The 23,240-nt window shown below is 38.1% G+C and overlaps 1 protein-coding gene across 2 annotated transcripts in view; it reads left to right on the top strand.

Annotated features, from left to right (window-relative positions):
* grid1a (glutamate receptor, ionotropic, delta 1a) overlaps positions 1-23,240 on the top strand; it is a 289,402-nt gene that overhangs the window by 254,047 nt on the left and 12,115 nt on the right. For both annotated transcript variants that reach the window (XM_082557583.1, XM_082557584.1), the window contains 4 exons: positions 10,556-10,657; positions 12,155-12,352; positions 13,444-13,774; positions 15,936-16,074. In XM_082557583.1, coding sequence (XP_082413709.1) covers positions 10,556-10,657; positions 12,155-12,352; positions 13,444-13,774; positions 15,936-16,074 — 770 coding nt within the window. The remainder of the gene's footprint in view (positions 1-10,555; positions 10,658-12,154; positions 12,353-13,443; positions 13,775-15,935; positions 16,075-23,240) is intronic.

The following is a 23,240-nucleotide window of genomic DNA, read 5'->3' as shown; positions in this document are numbered from 1 at the left end:
GCACTCCATAATAAACATGCACTGTACAGCCTGTTTATCTGTCTGAGATCCTTGTTGAATCTCAGAAACCTTCAAGCATACAGCCAGGCAAACATAGAACAGAGGCCAGAGAGCAAGCTAACATGTGGACGCTTATATCTCAAAATCATTAGAGGCACAAGGGGACAGCAAGGCCAGATAATGGGGACAGCAAGGTCAGATAATGGGGTGCCAGCTGCATTCAGTGCTGCTGTTCATTACCCGGTGTGTTCACTAGCTGGCAGAACCATTTACTCTGAGAAAACAGACATGAATTCATCTACCGCTCCACTCTCTTTCTGTACGACACTAATTATTATACCACACTAGAATGCCTCTGCAATATGATGCAGGTTCCTGTTTTTGCTGTACTTTTTCTTTCCCAAGTTGGGTGTAAAAGTGAGTCCATGCCAACCCCTCTCCACCCTTGCCAGCCATCCCCATTCTGTCCCTTTTACTTCCCTTTTATCCTTTCTTCTCATTTCCCATCCTGCTCATCCTTCCCTCAATCTGGTCACTTCTTCCCTTCTTCACTAACCCTTTCTGCTCATTTTTCAGCCCTGGTTTCCTCCCTTTCCATCATCATTTATCTGCATTCAGTCCATTTTCTTCCCAGCCTGATAGGTCTTAGATGAGGCGTCTTTCTGGTTAGAAACTGTAATGAAGACTGAAATACTATTTCCTGGATGGCTACTGTGAGTTTTCTCCACCATCTAGAACTGATGCAGAGTGATCGATGCTGTTGTTGTTGTTGTTGTTTTGGTTTCCCAGTTTGCTCTTATTGATGTGTCAGCTCGTCTATAAGCAGATATTGCTAATGACTTCCAGCTTACACGAAGCTCTCATAGAGAAAAGTCAATTCATTTGAATGTAATTATTCCTTCAAGCCACTATCTTGCATGTATCATGCAGTAGTTATTCGCGAATGTGTCTACAGCAACAGCGCTGGTGTTAATGTATTATTCGGAACCACTTTTTAACACACTTAAACTAAAAATATTACCCTACATTAAATATTACTGTATATCTGCTTGATAGTCTCTTAAAAGGGCTGCTTTGAATTCTCTTCATTTAATTTTATGGTTGCAGTGTTAGTCATGGAACTATAACATGCAGCAGCTAGTGCTGATGTTCCCGTTGACACTGTTCCTAACTGTCCTATTTTGCAATGAAAATAATCTATGATATGGCGGCCTAAGAAATGTTTGTTGGGAGCTAGATTCCAAGCTAGAAGATATTACGAACATACTTTAATCTAAAAACGTTTTGAGTCCTAACAGGAGTTCAGTTTGCTACAATGTAAATGCACAGCATTTGCTGAATCTGGTAATTTGGCTGGTTATTACAGTACAGTACATGCATGTTTTAAACTCCTCCCCAGGATACTAAAACGACTTTTTCATCAGCAGTTATAATCTGGTATGTCTGGAGACTAGCTTCTTGGCAGATTTAAGTAAAAATGCACCAGATTCAGAAGAAAGTACATGTTAACACTTCTAGTTGCCAACACTTTTCTAAAACCTACCCAAGTGCTGCTAACTGGAGCAGTCTTTGCACCATATCAGACCGAGTCTGTGCGCACATAATCCGGCCAAATCTGGCAACGTTGCATTGACCAAGCCAAGCTTAGACACCAGGGATCCAGGTGTATTTCCCTTTGTTAAATCAGTCGCTTAGTCTGGATAAAATCACCCTTTAATGTTGTGACTTTTGATATTCATGATAGTAGATAGTAGGTTCACATGAGCTCTAATGTGGCTTGTTGCACGGCCATCTAAAAAGCAGGCATTTATTGATCGCTGATTTATTCATCCTCAACCCTATTTCTCATAGACCCATGAGGCAGAAATGACATTAAATAGTCTCTAAAGGGCACGTCTCTCTTTCCAACAATAGATCTACAGGGGGTTGATAGGGCTGTTGATCTAGCGATTCATTTGCCAGGCTCTGAGATGTCTAGCTTCGGGAAACTCACTTTCTGGCTCCTGTGCTGGTTTTCCAATCTCCTGTACCTACTTTGGTTGTAACCCACAGGTGGATAAAGATCATTTCACAAAATTAGGTAACCTTTATTTTAAATGTTATATCATAATGTACTTCTGGGCCAATTAAAATTAATTATTTTTGCTGGGTCTGTGGTCTCACCAGATAATTATCACATATGGAAAGTAATAATTAAGTTTTTGTTTTTTTTTACATACGTTCAATCACAGGCCCCTGTAAGCAGTGCCAGACACCTGTTAATGCTGAAAATCCTCAGTTGACAATTGATTGATAAATTAACAGCTTACTGAAGCTCCATTAACCATATCCAATTTATTTAGTTTGGTAAAGTTGCATAGTCAGAAATAAATAAATCACAGAAGCATTGTAATCCTGTAACTTGTGCAACTGTTATCATGTGCAAATTGCCTTTTCTCACAAGTGTCTGCATAAAAGAAAAGCATTAAAACTGTCTGTACCCACTTATGCTTGTCTGACTGCCACACTGTGCTGACAAAAGTAAATCCTTCTGAGAGTCTCAAATAATTGGATGAAAAGTGGATGATATTCTCTTCATCCCTGAATGTATTTTCTCTTACATGCTTCAATCCATCATAAAAATAATACTGAACAAATGTTAACACCCTTATAACCGGTGATATGATTTTAAATGTGCAAAATCATCTGCTCTTTGTTCACTTTTCAGTAAATTTAATGAGTTGAAAACAGAACCAGTGCCCTACGTTTTACGTTAGCCTGCAAATTTGCATGTCACACCATCATATGTTCACAGTATTTTTAAAGTCGACACTGTATACAGTGACTCAATGGATCTGCCTTTCTTCACCTTTTGTATGTAGTCGTTTACTATAATAATTCATATAAAAAGAGAGGAAGGGTTATACTGCTGCTTGAATAACTGCACTCATCAAACTACTGTGGCACACACTGTACATTGTATTAAAAGTCTTAGTATAAATGCATGAATAGCAAATAACAGGGAGAAAAACTGATCACTGAGTGCTTTTATTTTACTTCTGGTTTTCTTAAGGCAATGATTTCTATTCAGAAATGGGGTGAACTCATTTTCATTTTGTATTTCTTCTTCCTTTTCCGTTTTGTTCGTTTCTATTCCCCTTCATTTCTTTTTTTCCACTGTCTGACACAGTTTTACAGACTAAATCCTGCTTCATGTTGCTTATTAGAGGTTAGAGTGATAGACTGGCGCCATGTCTGCCAACCTCATTTTTAGTATATCAGGACAGATAAGATGTCTCTTTTCTTGGCTAATTTAAATGGCTAGCTTATTTTTCACTGTAGTGCTGATGATTAGAGATAACAGAGCCAGTCCCACTCCAGTGTTTTCCTCTGGGATGGAGAAGGTAAAATGGAACATTAAAAATAAATAAGTATTGTGTCCATTTGTACAGACAAATCATGACAACACATGTGTGAGTACTTATTACAGAGAAACTTTTGCAGCAGGGATAACTCTTGTCGGTACTGTCAGGGCACTGGTGCATTAACATCTGTTTGGGTTTTGAGTTGAATGGCAGTATATACTTACAAATGCTATTAGCTTGCTCTATCAATTTACCTTTCTTAAATTTTGAAATGTGAATTGTAGCTACAATAACCAGTGCAGCTTCAATTACCCTGTGACTTTTATTGTGTGCTCTGACACAGTGTGTTTTTTATCCATTAAATTATTTACATTTACATTTTGTTATTTATATATTATATATATTATATTGTAATATATGTATGGTCGGAGGGTAAGATGGCGCCGCCATTGCGTGCAATAGGTCGGCAGCCTTATGAAATTTCCCCTTGTGGGACTAATAAAGGTACCGGTATATCAAATCAAATCAAATCAACTAAATGTATAAAAAGTAGGAAGCACCAAGTTTTTGGAGCAGTATTTTAATAACAGAAATCAAACAGTTTTGGTGCATTTTTTTAGCCTTGCAACAGACTAGCAATCTTTCCAGGGTGTACCCCCCTCTAAAATAGTCTTCTAGGATAGGCTCCAGCCCCTGAATCTGATGTGCTGAAGAAAATGGATTGATGGACTTTTTAAAAAAAATGGGAATATAGTATGTAAGGCAAAATTTCAGTCAGTATTTGGTTTGGCCACCTTTAGTCCTTGTCACAGATGACGTTTCTTTAAGGATGCAGGTGGAATTCTCCAGACTTCTGACTGATAGCGTTCTATTATGCGCTTTCCTATCCCAGCATGCTTTTCCTACACTGGCAGTGTTTATGGGATCATTATCATCCTGAAAAATGAAGCTGTTGCCAATCTGAAACTTTCTTGATGATAACGTGTGTTGGATCAATATCTGACAGCACTTTCCTACTAGACGTCTGTCCTGAACTCCTCTGTACATATTGAGGACAATTTGAATCAAGTTTGGATTCAACACCAGTCGCCGCTTATTTCCCGCCCAGTTTGTGTGTAATCTGGCACATTTCAGCCTTTCTCTTTGTTTCTGTTTGTTCATAACTTGGCTGCATAACAGCCCCAATTTCACTTAGACCATTTCTGATAAGGCTTCAATGAACAGAAGATGAATTAACTGAAGACCCAGATACATCTCTCAGGTCATGCGTCATAAAGCAAAAAAATATATAGAAATTAGGGGTGACTTAATACTTTTGCACAGTACTACAGTATGGCATTAAATGTATTTAGTATGTATGTATTTGGATTGTAATGATATTGATATGATAGTGGTTAAAAGAGTCATTGAGGCTATTATAAAACCATTTACATACATCTGTAATTTATCATTTCAAACTGGTCGATTTCCAGACAGAATGAAAATAGCAAAAGTTATACCTCTATACAAATCTGGAAACAAACACCATTTCACAAACTACAGGCCTGTCTCTTTACTACCCCAATTCTCAAAAGTTCTTGAAAAACTGTTTAAAAACAGACTGGAAAAATTTATAGATAAACATAAACTACTCACTGAGAGTCAGTACGGATTCAGATCAAGCAGATCAACATCATCGGCACTATTAGATTCAATAGAATACATCACAAATTCCATAGACAAAAAGCAATATGTGGCTGGGTTATTCATAGACTTGACAAAGGCATTTGACACTATAGATCATGATATATTAATAAGAAAACTAGAACGTTATGGTGTCAGAGGGGTAGTGTTAGATTGGGTCCGGAGTTATTTAAGTGACAGAAAGCAGTTTGTGAAAATAAATGGTGGTTGCTCCTTATGTATGGACATTGCTTGTGGTGTACCCCAAGGGTCAGTTTTGGGTCCAAAATTCTTCAACTTGTACATTAACGACATCTGTAAAGTGTCCAAAGTATTAAAAATGGTTCTCTTTGCTGACGATACAAACATTTTTTGCTCTGGTGATGATCTGCAGAATTTATTGGAGGATATGACTAATGAAATAAGTAAAGTGAAGTTCTGGCTTGATAAAAACAAATTATCATTAAATTTGAATAAATCTAAACTGATGTTATTTGGAAATAGTAGTTTAAATACAAATGCAAAGATTCAAATAAATGGTGTTGATATTGAAAGAGTCAGTGAAAATAAATTTCTGGGGGTAATAATAGATGAAAAACTTAACTGGAGAGCTCACGTAAGACATATTCATTCCAAAGTATCACGAAGCATTGCAGTACTAAACAAGGCAAAACAGGTATTCGACAGAACATCACTTCATATTCTCTACTGTTCACTGGTTTCACCATACTTAAGCTATTGTGCAGAGGTCTGGGGCAATAACTATAAAACCACATTACATTCACTTTTTACTCTTCAAAAGAAAGCAATTCGAATCATCCACAATGCAGGTTATAGGGAACATACAAACTCACTATTTTTGCAGTCTGAAATATTGAAAATTGACGATATAGTGAAATTCCAAACAGCACAAATTCTATTCAAAGCAAAAAATAAAGAACTGCCAGGTAATATTCAGAGTATGTTTTTTTGAAAGAAGGAAGTTATAATTTAAGGGGTTTTTGTAACTTCAAAACAATGAAGATACGTACTACAAGAAAAGGCTTTTGTGTTTCTGTTCAAGGAGTGAAACTATGGAACAAACTGAATATGGAATTAAAGCAATGTCCAAACATAAAACTGTTCAAAAAGAGTTATAAAAATATGATCTTCTCGATCTATAAAGAAAAGGAAAATATTTAAATTAAGTGAATGTCTCTATTTAAAAACAAACAAACAAAAAATTCATGATGTGATATTATAGTATATAGTATATCAGAAATCTGTTCACTATTTTTATTACAAATTATATCAGTAAGGAAGCTGACTAAATATTCACTGATAATTTATGGGACAGGGGTGGGATTAAATAAGTGTATACTTCTTCCCACTCCCTTTCAACATGTAAATTAATCAGAATGTTTTTTTGTATGTAATTTGTATAGTATTTTTTTTCTCTCTTATTTCTTTTCTAAATGTACTTGTATATTGTTCACATGTTGAAATAAATTACCAATCAATCAATCAATTAATAAGAACGGTTGATTCAAGGACACCTAGAAAGGCTCACCTGACACAAGCAGTGACTGGGGTAGGCATACTCATATGATGAGTCACACAAAGATTGTGGGTCAATAAGAAGCTTTCTTGTATGATGAGCTTGTCAATATGTAAGCACTTGGCTCACTAAACTAGCAAAAAGGACAAGCAGAATAGCTGCAACTAGCTCAAACTGTAGTTCCCTGTCCATAATGATGAACATTTAAAAGTTTCCATAAAATGGAACCAAATGCTCTCTGTTAGTTTTTTTAGACCATCCAATAATTGAGACAGTAGTGGCACCGTGAAAGGAGAGCTGTCTGACTGCCATCCTTTTGTTGTTTTCAAATAGTCATTGGCATTTACTGAGCAATATTACAGATGATTATTTAAATCTATTGAGCATCATGACCATTAGCTAAATAGCAGCCTGTTTTTGTTGTGACTTTTTAAATGGTTTAGAGCATTCTCATTTGCACAATATCCTCCAAACAAAGCATACACCTTCCAAATAATTTAACACATGTGACTTTGTTTGAACTTAAATAAATAGCACAAGTAAAAGGACTGCTTTAAAATTGTAGGAGAGGTCTTCTAAGAAAAGTACATATCATCGCGATTAAAAATTGCCGGTGGTATAAACCATCATCTTAGTTTGTTCAATTGCCGTTCAGGAGAAATCCATTCACAGGAAGCAGGTTAGGTTGATCTTTATTTTTTCACATAATTGTATTGTTGTATCATAAAAAAAACTTGAAATGGGAGGTTAGTACTAAAAAGTGGTTAGTACTACCTTATTATTATGCAAAGAAACATCTATGGCTCACCTTCATATAATATTATAATTCTCTTTGGTGTCTATTCATGAAATTAGATACAGTGTTGTCAAAGAATACATATCAATTTTAACTATTTGAAATGGTTTTACTGATTATTTTCAGCTTTATTTATTTTTCAATCTATGAATTCATACTTCAGTAGCAGCTGTGCTTTCTGTCTTCTCACATACTTGACATACACTTGACTATCAACATAGCCTCTCCTCGAGAATGAGGCGGAAATTGCATGACATTTTCAGAGATGTGTGTGCCCTACTTGAACTTTTTATTAGAGCAAACATGTACCTCATTGTCAAATTAAAGCGTTGTTACATTTAACAAGACACTCTTAATTAAGATTTGTTTCCCTCAGCGACATCGTAATTTTCCCAGTTGTTTCTTTGTGGAATTTATTCCCCGTGAATTCTTGGATTTCCTCCCATAGACTGAATAGGGATCGGACTTCCATCATAAGATCTGCAGTCCAAAATGAAATTAGCAAAAAAATTATATTTACAAGGTGAACATTAGCCTCAGATAGAAGATTTGTTCATTCATTCAAAAGTCCTGTAACGTGTGACTAAATGCTTAGCGATGCAAAGACTTTAGAAAAAGTTAAACCCTAATCAAAGGAAGAGCTCGAAGGAGCAGGGAAAAAGTCATTTCACATTAAACAACAAAAATCAAACAACAAAAAACATTTTTTTTGTAATACATCCTCTCTTGACATAAATACCCATCCTTTTTCACTGTCACATCCTCGGAAATCTCATCACATTTCCTTTATTTGTTGCAGACAGATTGCATTATTATGTTCTAGTAAAGCAATTTTTAACCTACAAGTGACTTTTCAAAGCTGGTAATCAAAGGCCACCGTGTGTTCATTCATTTGTTACTCTTTCAGATGCAAGGAGTGTGGCTTTGCCATATATATTGTTTGTGACCTTCCTGGTGGCATGCTGGTGTGCAAAGCTCTGTGAAGTAGAAGTGTTCCTCTTTAGTGTTCTTCAGTTTACAGAGCACAGATTGCTCAGTGTTTTTCACTGAGGGCAAAGCTGCTCATGGAGAAAATAGACCCCTGTGAAGCAAGCAATGCAGACTGACATTTTGCCCCAGCACACACTTAGAAACACAAACATGCAAGCCAGTTGTATACTCCGATGATCCAAAGCATTATTACCACTTATATATGAGGCGAATAACGTCTGTTCTCCCACTCAGCATGTTGGATGCGAGACAAATGGACAAATGTGAGTTTGACTGGTGCATCTCAGAAAGAAAGAGGCTTAGGGGGGTGTCTCAAAACATGAACTGGAGATAGGGTGTGGACTGATGGACTCGAACAAGTCTGATCCATCTTTGATCCACCGTTATCCACCATGAACTTGAACAAGTTGACTATTACAGTAGAAGTGTTGAATACATGCTTTCAGAGCTATGCTCATAACCTTTGTAAGCTTCATATATTTCCAACAAAACATGATTTAATGCAAGAAATGACATTTTAGTCACGCATATGTGACTAAACACAAACAGTCATCCATGATCCTTGACTGTGCTTAGAAGTCACAATTCATTAGTGGAATCCTGCAGGAGGAGAAAACTGTTCACATACCAACAGAAGCTGATGTGCTACAAGCATGATTCATTTCATCGATCATTTTGCAGTAAAGCTATACATAGCAATGAGAATTTGTAAACTTGCATGCTCTGCAGATGGGCTGTGAAGAACAAAAGATCCAGCTGATAATGAAATGCACTTGTGATGTTTTATCAAAGCCTCTGTGATTGCCTCAGATACTTGCTTTTTATTCACAGATGAATGCTTTTGTTGCTCCCTTATTTGTCTGCAGTAATTGTTGCTTTCTCTTGATGGTGTTGTTGTTTGTAATTTTAAGTTTGCATTTGTGAATGGTGTAAGTAACTTTTTTCTTCATTTTGTTTTTCTTATAAAACATTTAGTCAAACAGAACATTGCAAGAACAATAGACAACAGATACAAAATAACACCTAAGATAAGATTATTAACGCACACTTTATTACACTAATATAATCATATTTTAATACTCAAACACGCCTTATGTATGTTTATATGAAACAGAGAAAGACCATTGGTGCTCACATGTTCTATGTAGCAGTTTGGACAATGATCAAACAACTGAGGAAGAGTTTCAAAATCCTTTTGATTTGAGCACACAGATGGGCCTGGATTGCAAGGGGTCTCACTGTCTCTTCAGCATGTGACAGTTTTCTTTGGCATAAGATTTGCCGGTTACATTTGTGTTCATTATAGTGTTATCATCTGCTGGCTCAGCATCCACTGAGCGAGGTTAGGTGGAATAAGCTAACTAAATGCTTAAAAACATTTTTAAAAAAATCTTCTTTGAAATTAAAAAAAATTTAAGCTAAAATAATGATTTAAAATAAATGTTGGAATAAAATAAAACTCATATATGCTTTACTATATTTTAAATAGACTAATCTAACAAAACTATAGTATGAGTGACTTTTGCATACTTTCTATAGCATACTGCTTTTTTAATGTTTTCGCTGGAGCTCGATGTGCTGTTGGCAAAAAAGGTCTGTTGTCTGACCGTGGGCTACCATTCTTGTCCTGTCAGCTCAAATCTCAAAGACCACTCCAAATGACACGTCGGATCCTTGAGAATTCTTGTCCAGCTAGCAGCACTGATTAAGAATTTAACAAACACTAGACTCACAGACGTGAGGTGTGGCTCAAAAAGTTGATAGCGTGGAATGAGAGTTTTAAAGTCAAGCGATATCTTAGACTCGAGACGCAAACTAAAAAGTGATGGGTTTGAAATTCTGTTTATCTGTTTTGTTTTTATTCTCAAATTTTCCACATGATGAGCACAAAGTGCATAAAATATCCCCATCGTATTCATTTTGCTTGCATCTTCATTCTTATTGCCACTTTCTTTGTGTGTGTGTGCCAATACATTTGTAGTTGAAAACATAGGAATTTAATATCAAACCAGTTTACATATTAATGTAGGCATTTGGCGACTGAGTTATGATTATCATTGCAGGGAAACAACACTATACTTCAATACAAACACTTCAGCTCTCATGCTTGGTTTTTATTCTGTTCTACCTGTAATAAATATATTACAGAGCTGTTCTTTAGAGGCTTGCTACCTGATAAGTTCTTATTTTTTCCTCATCTGTCTTATTTCTCTTTCTCCTTATTAGCTGGCAACCTGGGACTCCACTCGTGGTTTGAATGGTAGCCTAAAGGAGAATCGGATAGAAAGTGGTATGCATGGAGTAACACTCAAGATTGTAACATTACTGGTAAGTTGTGGGAGTACAGCGAATCTATTAACACTTGAACTGCGTAGGCAAATATCTGAGAAAGAAACACCAAAATATAAGCAAACACATTTGTTAGTTTTTTCTTTTTACCCACAAATTAAGCATCAGTGTTTCTGTAGCACATACACTAGCACAGTTTTGCTGCATTTTTTTCAGATATTCATACATTAACCCTACATGTTTTTGACATTACCTGGGGTTTACATCATAAAGTTTGCTGTTGATAATTAACTGCAATTTGTGTGGCTTTTATTCTATTTTTGCAATAAATATTTTCTTTTCCAGGTTAGATCAAATGTCTCGTGTGCACAGCATGAAGCAAAAACTTTATTTACATGATACACAACACTGCATATTTCTTTAAAGCTTGAATTTCAACATAAACTAAATACAACAGAACAAACAGATTAGTGAAACTTGATCCCTCGGCTAGTAAAGTCATGTTTTTAAGCTGAACCTTTTAACCGAACCTCTGCTATCACGTGCGGCAGTTTGCTAAACATTCAGCATAATATACAGAAAGGGGTACAATGAATATTTTTTTACTCAAAGTATTTATTTCAGTCATTATAATCATTATGAGAGAGGACACTGCACATTTTCTTTGTTTCAAAGTGAAATATTAAGTCGTGCTCTCTGTCTTGTCCTGAGAATGTAGCACAGCAGAAGCCTGCTAAGCATCAGTCCTACACTGCAGCGGCTTTTCTTAGACCGCTTGTCATATTCTAGTAGCAAAGTCTCTAACCTTGTCCTCCCCCTCAGTCACTTCTCCACCTCCTCAGTCTCCATTTTTCCTCTTTTTCACACATGATTTACCTGCAGCTTATTCATTCACATGAGTTCAGCTAAGCTCTTTCCTGGCAGTGTCACTTAATCAAGTCATTTGCCCCAGCCCACTTAACCACCAGCACCACAACCACCCCTCCTTACCTGTCCCCCTCCTGTTTTTCTCAGCTCGCCTTAGTCCACCTTCACCCATTTAATTCTGCCCTGACACTTTCAACCCATAAAGAAGAACCAGGAGTCGGTGCAATAAATTCAGAATAGCAATTTCCACATTGATGACCCATAGCATTTGTCATGGCGCCATGTGTTACGGGTCAACAGTTGCTAAGGAAACTATTTTATTAAGATTAAAGTAGATCACCCAAAAGCTCTTCATAAAGGTGTCACCCTGCTGTTCTTAAGATGACTGACTGTGTCCTCGCTTCAGTTGCCAATCTGGCCCTTAGGGGATTTTGGTGCATTTTGATAAATGACATTCCTGTCATTAAGCACACACACACACACACACACACACACACACACACACACACACACACACACACACACACACATACTCTAGTCTTTTCAAAGTTTAAGTCTAAATCCATGGCCGTGGAGATAAAATTCACACTTTTCTCAAGATTATGCTAACATTAGTAGCAGATTACCTAAAAGCTCATTTACTATATGACACAATATTGTTTCAAACAGGAAGAACCTTTTGTGATGGTGGCAGAAAATATTCTGGGCCAACCCAAGAGATACAAGGGTTTCTCCATCGACGTGCTAGATGCCCTCGCTAAGATCCTGGGCTTCAAGTATGATATCTACCAAGTTGGAGATGGGAAGTATGGCTCAGCACTCCCTAATGGATCCTGGAATGGCATGATTGGAGAGCTCATTGGCAAGGTTAGTGGGTTTTACTTTTTATCTCACTCAATCAATGTCCAGATTTCAGTCCAAATAATTTTTTCTGGGAGTCATGCCATTTTTATTTTGCTCTGAAATAGAAACCTAATAATGAGGCTTAGTAATAAAAAAAAGAAAAAGAAAGAGAGAAAGAAAGAATCAAACAAACTTTTCTTTTTTTTGTAGTCGGTGTCATCCCAGTTTGATTGAATGGGTCTGAATACTGCTGTTGGAATGGATCCCTGACAAATACTGTTATGATTCATAATAATAATGGATTCAATTTAATAAAGGCAGAAGTGTATATATATTGCGCACTGTACTTAGAGTCTTTATAAACTTTCTTAGAGTCTTGTATTCGGTATATGACAGCATGATACACGTTATTACTTAATTCAACTGTTTATCTGAGTGAGCTGTGTGACTTGTTAAATGCAGAAGGAACATTTTCAATGCTACAGTAACACACAATAACCATACAGACTATTCAGCAATGTAGCAGGTTAGTTATGATGGACGTTTCATGTCATCATTACAAAAGATTCTGGTTTTTCTTCTGCTGAGGGCACGAATTGGCAGAGAGAAATTGTCTAAGTGAGGACTTGAGTTGAGATGATAGCAAATTCCTGTCTCTTTTTTTTCCATTTTTAAATTGAAAATGTGGACTGAAAGAGGTTCTTGAGGTTTATCAGTGTTATTGTGAAGAATGAAAAGATGGCACATAACAAATATCCTTCCAATTCAGCCCCTCCATTTGGAGCAGTGTCACAGAAACACCACGCTAATGGTTTGTCTAGAGAATAAGACGCAAGGTTTTCACACTGTCAGAAAGGATAATTCCTGTGTCAGTGTACATATTAGATTCAAGCTTGGAGGCCTTTTATATACACAGGCAAATGATTTTACAGACACACAAGCCAATCTAATCTCCTAAGTGTTGAGAAAAGATTCACTAATTAATGCAGGTCAAGTTAACTAGATTTGTTTCTGATACCTAACAACATATGACAGTGTAATTATCTCCTCTGTTGATTTAAAATAGAATGTTAGAAAGTTACTGAAAATGGAAACGTATTGTTCTTTGTTCACAGCGTGCTGACTTGGCAGTATCAGCAATCACCATCACGCCAGAGCGTGAGAGCGTGGTTGATTTCAGCAAACGCTACCTGGATTACTCAGTGGGAATTTTGATGCACAAGTCAGAAGAAAAGATCAACATTTTTTCTTTACTCGCACCATTTGATCTGGCAGTCTGGGCATGCATAGCTGCAGCCATCCCTGTGGTGGGCATCATGATCTTCCTGCTCAGGCGCATCCAGGCAGTGCGCTGCCAGAACAATACAGCCGGTCATCCACCACCTACCGTTTCCACTTCGCTTCAGAGTGCTATCTGGATTGTCTACGGTGCTTTTGTGCAACAAGGTAGGTAATAGAGTTTGTGTTAGTCAATGACAACATCCAAAAACAGCAATTGCACATCCTGAACAGTATTTGTCATAACAAAGAGTCAAGGCATTGCAGGTTTTTGTTCCATAGTGACTGTATGAAAACCTGTCTGTATTTAGCCTTCAGTGGCATATCAGTGAAACCCACCAGTCAGACAGTTTTGAATGTGAAACCTGACATGAAATAGAACAAGTCACGAAAAACAATTAAAATGCTTTAAGGGATTAATGACAAAAGAGCACAATGAAAAAGTCAAATCAAGTGAAGAACATATGTTAATGTCTACGGTCTGTGTAGAGAAAATGCTGATTCAGTAGTGAGTCAGTCTGGGGCACAGCGCCCACCTTAGCATTTTCTAAAGGTGCCCTTGACAAAGAGAGCATCCCATCTTTAGATCTGGTGGAGATCCAGGTATGTCCGCTGTGGATAAATGACTACTTCAGCAACTGATGTTAAAGCCTCAGCTGCATCTGTCAAAGTCTGGCACACTGCCCGTGAGCCTTTTTTAACCCAACACCCACTATATTTCAAGATAAGCTAAATTCCTCTCCTTTTTTCTGCCTCTCCCTCATTTCTGGCTCATGTTCCAACGTTGCCACTTTTTGTTTGAGTCAAGTGGATTGCATTTTTTTTCTTGGGGATGACGTAGGTCACTTTGATACGGATCTGACTGCTGATGCATAGTGTGCCATTGTCAGAGTGCATAAACTTGGCAATCATATCCCCCCACTGATTTTATAATGATATGCCAACACTTGGCTGGTTTTTGTTGTATGTTCGGTGCACAATGGACTATCTACGCCCAGACATGCTGACTTTTATCACTGCCTTTTTCAAGCAGGGACTACACTTCTTTTGTTCCAAAAGGAGGTCAGACCAAGGTAGAAAATTATCTGAAACTGTCTAGGAGAACAAATTAAACTAACACAATTTCCTTATGAATAAAGGGTTTAATCAATTTGTTTCTAAGATGAAAGAGACTGTACCACAGTGGACCATTGCAGTGGGGTAAAATCCAGTAAAGTTTCCAGAGCCACATTTCACATTCAGTGACCTCAACAAATCAAAGCTGTATGTAATAAAAATGACTGATGCCGCAGTGCTATGCATCTGACAAGGCCCCAGATTTTTTGGGCTTTTTTTCTTCCTTTTCCGAGATGTCATAAGGGTGCAGTTGTGTTGATGGTGACACTTTTAGACAAATATGTTTTCATTACATTTCATATTCCTGAATCATTCAGATGGCATTTCTGTGGCTTTACACTTCAAAATTAGAATTTGTGCTGACATTTTTCTCATGCACCTCAAAAGCTCTTTCAGGACTGTTTTGCAGAGAATGTGTTGGTATGACAGAAGAAATACTGATGATACCAAAGCTAATGTGATGAACCAGTCTCTTAACCTCAAGGAAAACAAGGAAAAGCCAGGATTAAAGATGTGGGTGAAAAAAGAAGGATGAATTTTAATGAGTAGCGTGTTCTTTGGGAAAATTTAAAAAAAAAACAGTAGCATTTCAGGGTAGATGGTTTTGAATACACAAAGCTCTCGGGAAAGTAAATTATTAAATCTTACAGTAATTATACAGAATCACCATGCAGACAGCTTCTCTGGTGTTTTATGCAAATATTAGCACAATTTTTGAGTACAATTGCTTTAGAAAATAAAAAAAATATCTTAAAATCATATTGGTAAAAAAAAAAATAGAGTCATTACATAAGGTATTATCATATGGCTCTCTTATAACATAATCACAGTGATTGCTTTGTAAAGCAGAATCTATATATTTCAGCAGTATTATAATGTACTATAATGGGTTGCATTTTTTGATTTTTATCAGCAACATGTTTGAAAAACCTGAAGCATTTTATGGGTTTGGTTTGGTTTTTTCACTACGTCTTGTTTTATTTGTGATACAGAAAAACAACCACAAATATTCTTTGAAATGAAACTCAATGTCACAAGCAATTTGAGTACAGTACATCACTTTGAAAATTAAATTGGCCAATTTTTGTAATTGAGGAAAGAATGACCTGATAAATCAATCATGGCAGTAGTGATTATTTGAAACCAAACCTGGTGCAAGGCAAAGACTTATTTTGTAGTTTTTAACTCTGTGCTTCTGTCTGTACCACAACAGGAAGTGACTCCATCCTGGGATCAGTGGCTCTCCGTATCGTCATGGGCAGCTGGTGGCTTTTCACCCTTATCGTGTGTTCGTCCTACACAGCAAACCTGGCAGCCTACCTCACTGTTTCACGAATGGACAACGCAGTTCGGTAAAAAAATAAACTTAAAAAAAAAAGAGAGATAGATAGATAGATAGATAGATAGATAGATAGATAGATAGATAGATAGATAGATAGATAGATAGATAGATAGATAGATAGATAGATAGATAGATAGATAGATAGATAGATAGATAGATAGATAGATAGATAGATAGATAGATAGTAAAGAAATGATGCTAATCAAAACTAGAGAGCACATAGTTGTATTCGGTATCTGTCTCTTCTTGGTAAAAAGCCCAGCACATGCATTAGCCACAATGCAGTCTGTGAAAATTGGGTGTATTATGCTAGTAGCAGCTAAAGTGGCCTTGAGCTGCTAGCCTCAATTAGGGAACAAGGAGCAGGGACCAGAGTTCTGATAAGCTCAGGCTTTCTTACTTCACACCAATGGTCTTCAGCCCCAATTGAGCTGACTCAAGGGACATTACTAGAAGCATAACAGAGCCATGAATGGCTTCAAGCTATCTTTTTCTTATCCACATGCTTATGCTAATAAGCATCTGCGTGCTTCAATCTTAAATGCATGTCTTTGCCTATGTGTTATTTATTTGATTTATCTAAAGAGAAGCTTAATTCAAATCACATGTGGATTTTTTTTTATATATAAATATAATATGGGGTGATTTCTTGAGGCATTAAACATTCTACAGTATTTTAATTACAGGGACATGTGCGGCTGAGTTTTAAGAATAATCTGTGTGCATGTCAGTCTACACAGTGCTTCGGTGATTTCTGACCCACTGCCTAACAAATACCCTGTCTTCAGCCAAAATTTTATTTGTCAGTGAATCCAATTTGGTCTGCTGTCTCTCCCCAAAGAATGAGCAGAGAGGCATTTGATTGCATTGGGTCCATCTTCTGTTGAACAAATAGCCACATGTGGACATATGAGTAGACGAGTCGAATGCTAAGCAGTACACAGCTCACCTGTGAAGAGATTTTGTTTGCAGGTGTGTGTGTGTGTGTGTGTGTGTGTGTGTGTGCGCTTCAGTTTAGAGGGACATTAATCTTTGTTGCAGTTTAACAGAACCACACTGCAAATGATGGCACTTAAGAATTAAATTGAAGAAGAAAGTACACTGTGACCAGTTTTAAATTGGAAAAAAAAACCTCATGACATCTGCTGTTTTCAATAGTAACACTAGGCTGTGTTGGATTCACCTTTGTGCTAATCTAAATTGACTATACTATCATCCATCCATCCATCCATCCATCCATCCATCCATTCGCTTCCGCTTATCCTTTTCAGGGTCGCGGGGGGCGCTGGAGCCTATCCCAGCTGTCATAGGGCGAGAGGCAGGGTACACCCTGGACAGGTCGCCAGTCTGTCGCAGGGCTAACACATAGGGACAGACAACCATTCGCACTCACATTCACTCGCACATTCACACCTAGTGACAATTTGGATTATCCAATTAACCTATCCCCACAAGCTGCATGTCTTTGGACGGTGGGAGGAAGCCGGAGTACCCGGAGAGAACCCACGCAAACACGGGGAGAACATGCAAACTCCACACAGAAAGTCCCCGGCCTGATGGTGGAATTGAACTCAGGACCTTCTTGCTGTGCGGCAACAGTGCTAACCACCGTGCCACCGTGCTGCCTACTATACTACTACTACTATACTATCAGTCAAGATAATAATAATAATAAGGGATTGCATTTATATAGCGCTTTTCCGGGCCCTCAAAGCGCTTTACGATTCCACTATTCATTCACTCTCACATTCACACACTGGTGGAGGCGAGCTACAGTTGTAGCCACAGCTGCCCTGGGGCAGACTGACAGAAGCCCCCTCTGGCCGTCACCAGTAGGCGGCAGGTGAAGTGTCTTGCCCAAGCACACAACGACCGAGAGAGACTGTCCGAGCCGGGGCTCGAACCGGCAACCTTCCGGTTACAAGACGAACTGCCAACTCTTTGAGCCACGATCGACCCGCCCAAGCCAAAGTACTGTATGGACTGGATGCATGCTGCATATGTGTAAAAACTAAAAAGATTTTGATGATTACAGCCTGAGATATAGTTTTTTATCAAGCACTGGAAATGGTAATCTTGTATGGAGAAAATATAATTTCTGAAAACTACAGTTTCGCACAGTTTGGCAACACAAAGTAGCAAAACTATCAGTTTATTACACTAAATTAGCCACTTTTTAAAAATTAAATTCAAAACAATTTACTGCACTTCTCCCTTTTTCGACCTGTAAGTGTTTTAAATATGTATTTGACAATATGAATAAGTGGCTGTTTGTGACCCAGTTCCATTAACAAATTTGATCTTTTTTGGCCTGATAAACATTTGCAATAGCTGCTTACTGAGATGCAGAGGAAGAACTCAGTCTGTGTGTCATTTTCACAGATGGTATAGAAAATGTACAATGGCTCTTTAGGACAATCTCTTTTTCTCATTGATCTGGAAAAAATACAGTAGAGTGGCTTGGGAAAGAAAAGCGGTGTGTATTGTGTGGTGCAATTTTTTTTCTAGTATCAAGGAGACATCACTCCTGTGCAGGGAAAAGGTTTGGAATTCAGTTCTTTCAGACGCACGTTGTAAACTCAGTTTTGTGAAAAGCTGTGGAAGAGTGTTGGAAAGAGGAACGTTAATACCTTCATTTAAAGTCCTATTATTTTGGTCAGTGTAGGAACAGCTGGGTCATTACTGTCCATACAGGAATAATCCGAGAGGACTGTGAATTAGAGCAATGCTAAGCACATGCACCGTACCCTGAAAATCCCAACATTCCTCTTTTTTGGCAACATTGTGTAATGTGTACTAATACTCCGACGTACCTGACAGAACAGGGCTGCATATCTCCAAATGTACACAGCTGAAATGTGTCCCTGCTTTGTGTTTGTCACAATGGCATTGGTAGCTTGTCCTCCAACATAAAACCAATATCCTAGCCTTGGAGTCAATGTGACTTGAATTTTATAAATCAGATGGAGTGAGGTTCAGTCCACCTTCCTTCATCTGAAAAACATTAAAGCTCAAGCTGTTGCTTTGATTCTTGGAAAAATCTGTTTTCTTTCACAAACAGGTTATGGATCTTGCCATACAGCCCAAAAAACTAGCAGCTCGGGCATTTGCTGTCAGTGAGGTTGCATTACCCTGGATTTAGGTAATGCTGTGAATGTCCACATGGAAATGATCAGAGGAAATGACATTTAGAAAATTTCCAATAAGAGCAACGCTAAGCACACATGCATGTTTGCATTTGTCTCTCTCTGAGTGTGGGTGTGTGCATGATACATGAGTGTGGTGTAACAGGAGCAATAACTTAATCTTAAGTGAACATTTGCATTTTTAAACACTACACAACTCGTTCCTCTTTGTTTACAGTGTGTCAAAATAAGCCTTTACTACGCCTGGGGACAAAGAGGTGATTTTTTTCACCCCCTGCTGTGATTAAACCCTAATCTTATGTTCTTATCTTGAATTAGTTTGAGAGAGCAAAAGAAAAAGTGAGAGATTAGTTTAATAACTTGTGTCCCTTCAGATACCTTGTAGATTAATACTAATTAGATCAAGTTTTTTGGCTAAATTCTCTTGATTTTTATATTGTTTCAGTTTTCACTGCTTTGGCCAGTTACAGATATGTAAAACTAACAAATCTATGCATGCATGTGTGGGGAAAAAGGAATGAAAGGAAAAGGTCTGTGTAATGTACTTCAGCCATTATATTTATTGAACAGAGGGTTCACCTTTCTGCAGTTATTACAAAAATCTAAGTGATGCAGTGCTTTGAAGAAAAGGTGAACCAGAAAAAGTACTTAAAATGGGCCACGATTCTTAGTACATGTATATCATATACATATTATTAATTATTTCACCTTCTTCCATTGGTTTTTCTGTGGTATCTTAAATCTGCACCTTCATAACACACTATAGGTCACAGTGTTTATGTAGTTATGAAACTAAGATGTTAGACAAAAATCGGAATATTTAACCCAGTGAATTAAAGCTCGTAGTTTAATGTGACAGCAGAAGTTAGAGACCATGAAATATCTAATAGGTCGTTTGTTTTGCTCTCACTTGCTGTTTTCCCCTTTCCACAACCACTTCCACACCATATACGTCTCCAATTAAATGGTTGAATTAGTCCTGCAGTATCAGCTCCAGATAAGCTATTGAATTCTCCGACTTCTCAGAGAATTGGAAAAAAGACGGTTAAAGCTTCAAGGGAAAAAAACATGAACAGATTTCCTTAACTTTTGTTTTTTGTAGTTATTATGAGACTTTAACAAGATATTATAACAATCTAATTTATATTAATGTTTTGTAATAATTAATAACAATGTTTTATTGCCACAACAAGTCGTGAATAATGTGCTGTCTGACTCGTGGTGCTGTAGAGCACCCCGCTGTTGGACAAATTATGCAGTGTCAACATGACATGGTTAAAGGGTGTTTGTTCCATCTCTTCTTTAGTTTCTTATAGTCATATCAAATAGCCATCACCCCTGTCAGGTATTAATAATTGAGTTGACATATCAGCTGAATACCAATAAAGAAAATTGGCGATATGAAAACATTTTTTACATTGCATTGGCAATTGGCAAATATTTAGCTTTTTAAGTTTCAGAATTAGTCCATCTTAAAATGAAAGCTGCAAGTGGCTTTTTTCTTATTTCCTACAATCTTGAGGCAGAAACTTCTAGATCCAATAAAAAGTAGAATGCAATTTGGAGCAGGTTCTACTGGGGATTAATGACCAGCCATTGGGATGAACCCCATAATCATTCATGAATGCAGTACCCCCAAACTGATCATCATTACTGTGAATCACACTGGACTCATTGTGCTGGCAATGCTGGAGAAAGTTGTGGTATCGCACTACAGGTGTAGCTAATTTAGTTGATAAAGGGCATGATGATTAGTGATTTGCTCCAATGTGCATTAAAAAGGAAGGCAGCAGTTTTAGGTCTACTGATTTGTTGGAGTGCATTAGGGGCAAGTTAAATCTTGAATTTTAAATAGAGGGAAAAGAGAGTCCTTCTGTAAAGGACAGAAGCCAAGAGACTTATGTGGCATAATGAATGAAAGGGGAAAAAGAGTGCTGATATCAGCTTGAATTAGTGTTTGCCTTTGGAAGTGACATCAGAAACAGCAGCATGTGACATCACGTGATGGCGGAGCTTCAGTTCATCCTTTGTCATCCTTTTTTTTTTTTTTTTTTTTTTTTTTTTAATAGGACAGGGGGAAAGAATGAAAGAAAGAGGGGGAGAGGAAGAAAGAAAACCAAAGGGGAGAAGAGACGGTGAGAAGGGGGGGAAGAGAGAAAAAAAAAAACAAAAAAAAAAAACTCCTGGGTTACCTGTATGGAGAGAAAGAAAAACAAAAAAAACAGGGGAGACAGCAAACAACAAAGAGCAACATAATAATAAAAAAAAAAAAGCACCATCACAATAAACTAGCTAGTCATAGATATCAATAGTTACTAAATAGTAAACGATATTGTGCAGCACGCAAGATAGACAGCGCACAGTGTGCTTTGAGGCAGCAGCCAAGAAAGCTGTAGTCCGCATCTGTGAATACCCATGTGTACACCTGTGTGCATACCTGTGTGGATCAGCATGCTTGCATTCCAAAGGTTTCTCCATGTAATGATCTGCTAGAGAGTGTGGGGAGCCACAGCCCTGTCCTCTATGGTATCAAGCAGGTATGGAGGAGATCAAAACTCCAGACATCCAGAGGCCCCCAGAACACAAGAGACCAAGGAAGACCCACAGAGGGGCAGCCGCGCCACTGTCCCAGTAAGAGCTAAGGAGAGTCCCAGATGAGAGCTCATTCAGCAGCCGCGGAGCAGAAGCCAGGGGGAGTTGCAGTGACGCGCCCGTGAGCTCCGCCGGCAGCCAGCTGTGCCTGAGTGACCGAGCCCCAGGCCGAGAGGCCGGGGGCACCCCACCTCCAAAGTGGCCCGAGCGAGCCCCAATAAGCGGCCGCCAAGGAGTGAGCCGGTGTGTACCCGAACGCCCACCCCCAGATACAAAGAACCACCAATGCACCGATACCTGAGGGAGTCCGCCACCGGCAGGGGAAGTGGTGGTGGGTGGAGATAGGCCTCCAAACCTTGGAGGGCCCGAGATGTCCCCAGAGAGGTGGCGTCTGATACCCAACCTGACATATAGACACAGACATACAGGCACACACAGACACAAACATCCATTCCCACCCTCATGCTCTCATATGTACTTCACACTCAACCGACGTGGAGACAGACATAAAGGGACGATCACACTCCCCAAGCGTACTCTACTAACCGGGTCTAGGTACCCTTGCCCCCTTCCAAAGAAAAAAAGAGAAAAAAAAAAATGTGTAAACTACTACACCATGAAGCCATTATATAACTGTGGGATACAACAAAGGTAGATTGGGGCATCTACTATTCAGAAGGTTGGTAGTTTGATCCCCAGCTCCTCTAGCATGCATGTTTAAGTATTCTTGGGTATTTACTGAAGGTGGTCACAACCATAAAGGAACCCGGAACAGTTTGTATGTGACAAAGTAGCATCTTTTCTTATAGAGCTCCAACCTGCATGTTGGTTTTGTGTCTTTGGTCATGATACTGAACACGGCTGTAAGTGTGTGAATGAAGCTTGTAGAAAGAAAGAAAGCCCGACTATGAGTCTATATACAGTGTATATTTCATGAGCTTGCTTCAGCTCTCTAACGGCTCTTCACAATCTTCAAAACTACATCAACATCTGGACAAATAGATGCTTATTTTTTCCTGGTTTAACTGTCAGTTTTTACTTTTGAGGTATTGTTTTTATTAGCACATGCTATTGTGCTAATAATATAATAATATAAATAAGCAGCTCTTTGATTCCTTTGTCATTATCAAATATGAATTCTAGGATTTAATGACTGTCCTGTGTATTAAAATGTTTAAATTGTTACATTATAGTATGAAGCAGGTTCTTGGTTTGTGAATAAAAGTCACTGAAATCAGAGTTACAGGCCGCATAAACATACTGTTTTAACCCGGATAGCTTTTCTGCAAATGACCAAATCCACACTCGCTGGGAGAAAAATGCAACCTGCAGTACATAAGCCCAAGAAATCGATCTGACAGATTAGCAAATATGAGCATTCATTGGCTTAATTTAGCTTGAAAAGTAACCTGATTTATAGGTAAAAAGGGTGTAAAAT

Source organism: Aulonocara stuartgranti, assembly GCF_965226115.1.
Source record: "Aulonocara stuartgranti genome assembly, chromosome: 13".
NCBI classification, from domain to species: domain Eukaryota; kingdom Metazoa; phylum Chordata; class Actinopteri; order Cichliformes; family Cichlidae; genus Aulonocara; species Aulonocara stuartgranti.
Note: the sequence above shows the minus strand (reverse complement) of the source record. Positions and strands in the feature narration are given on the sequence as shown.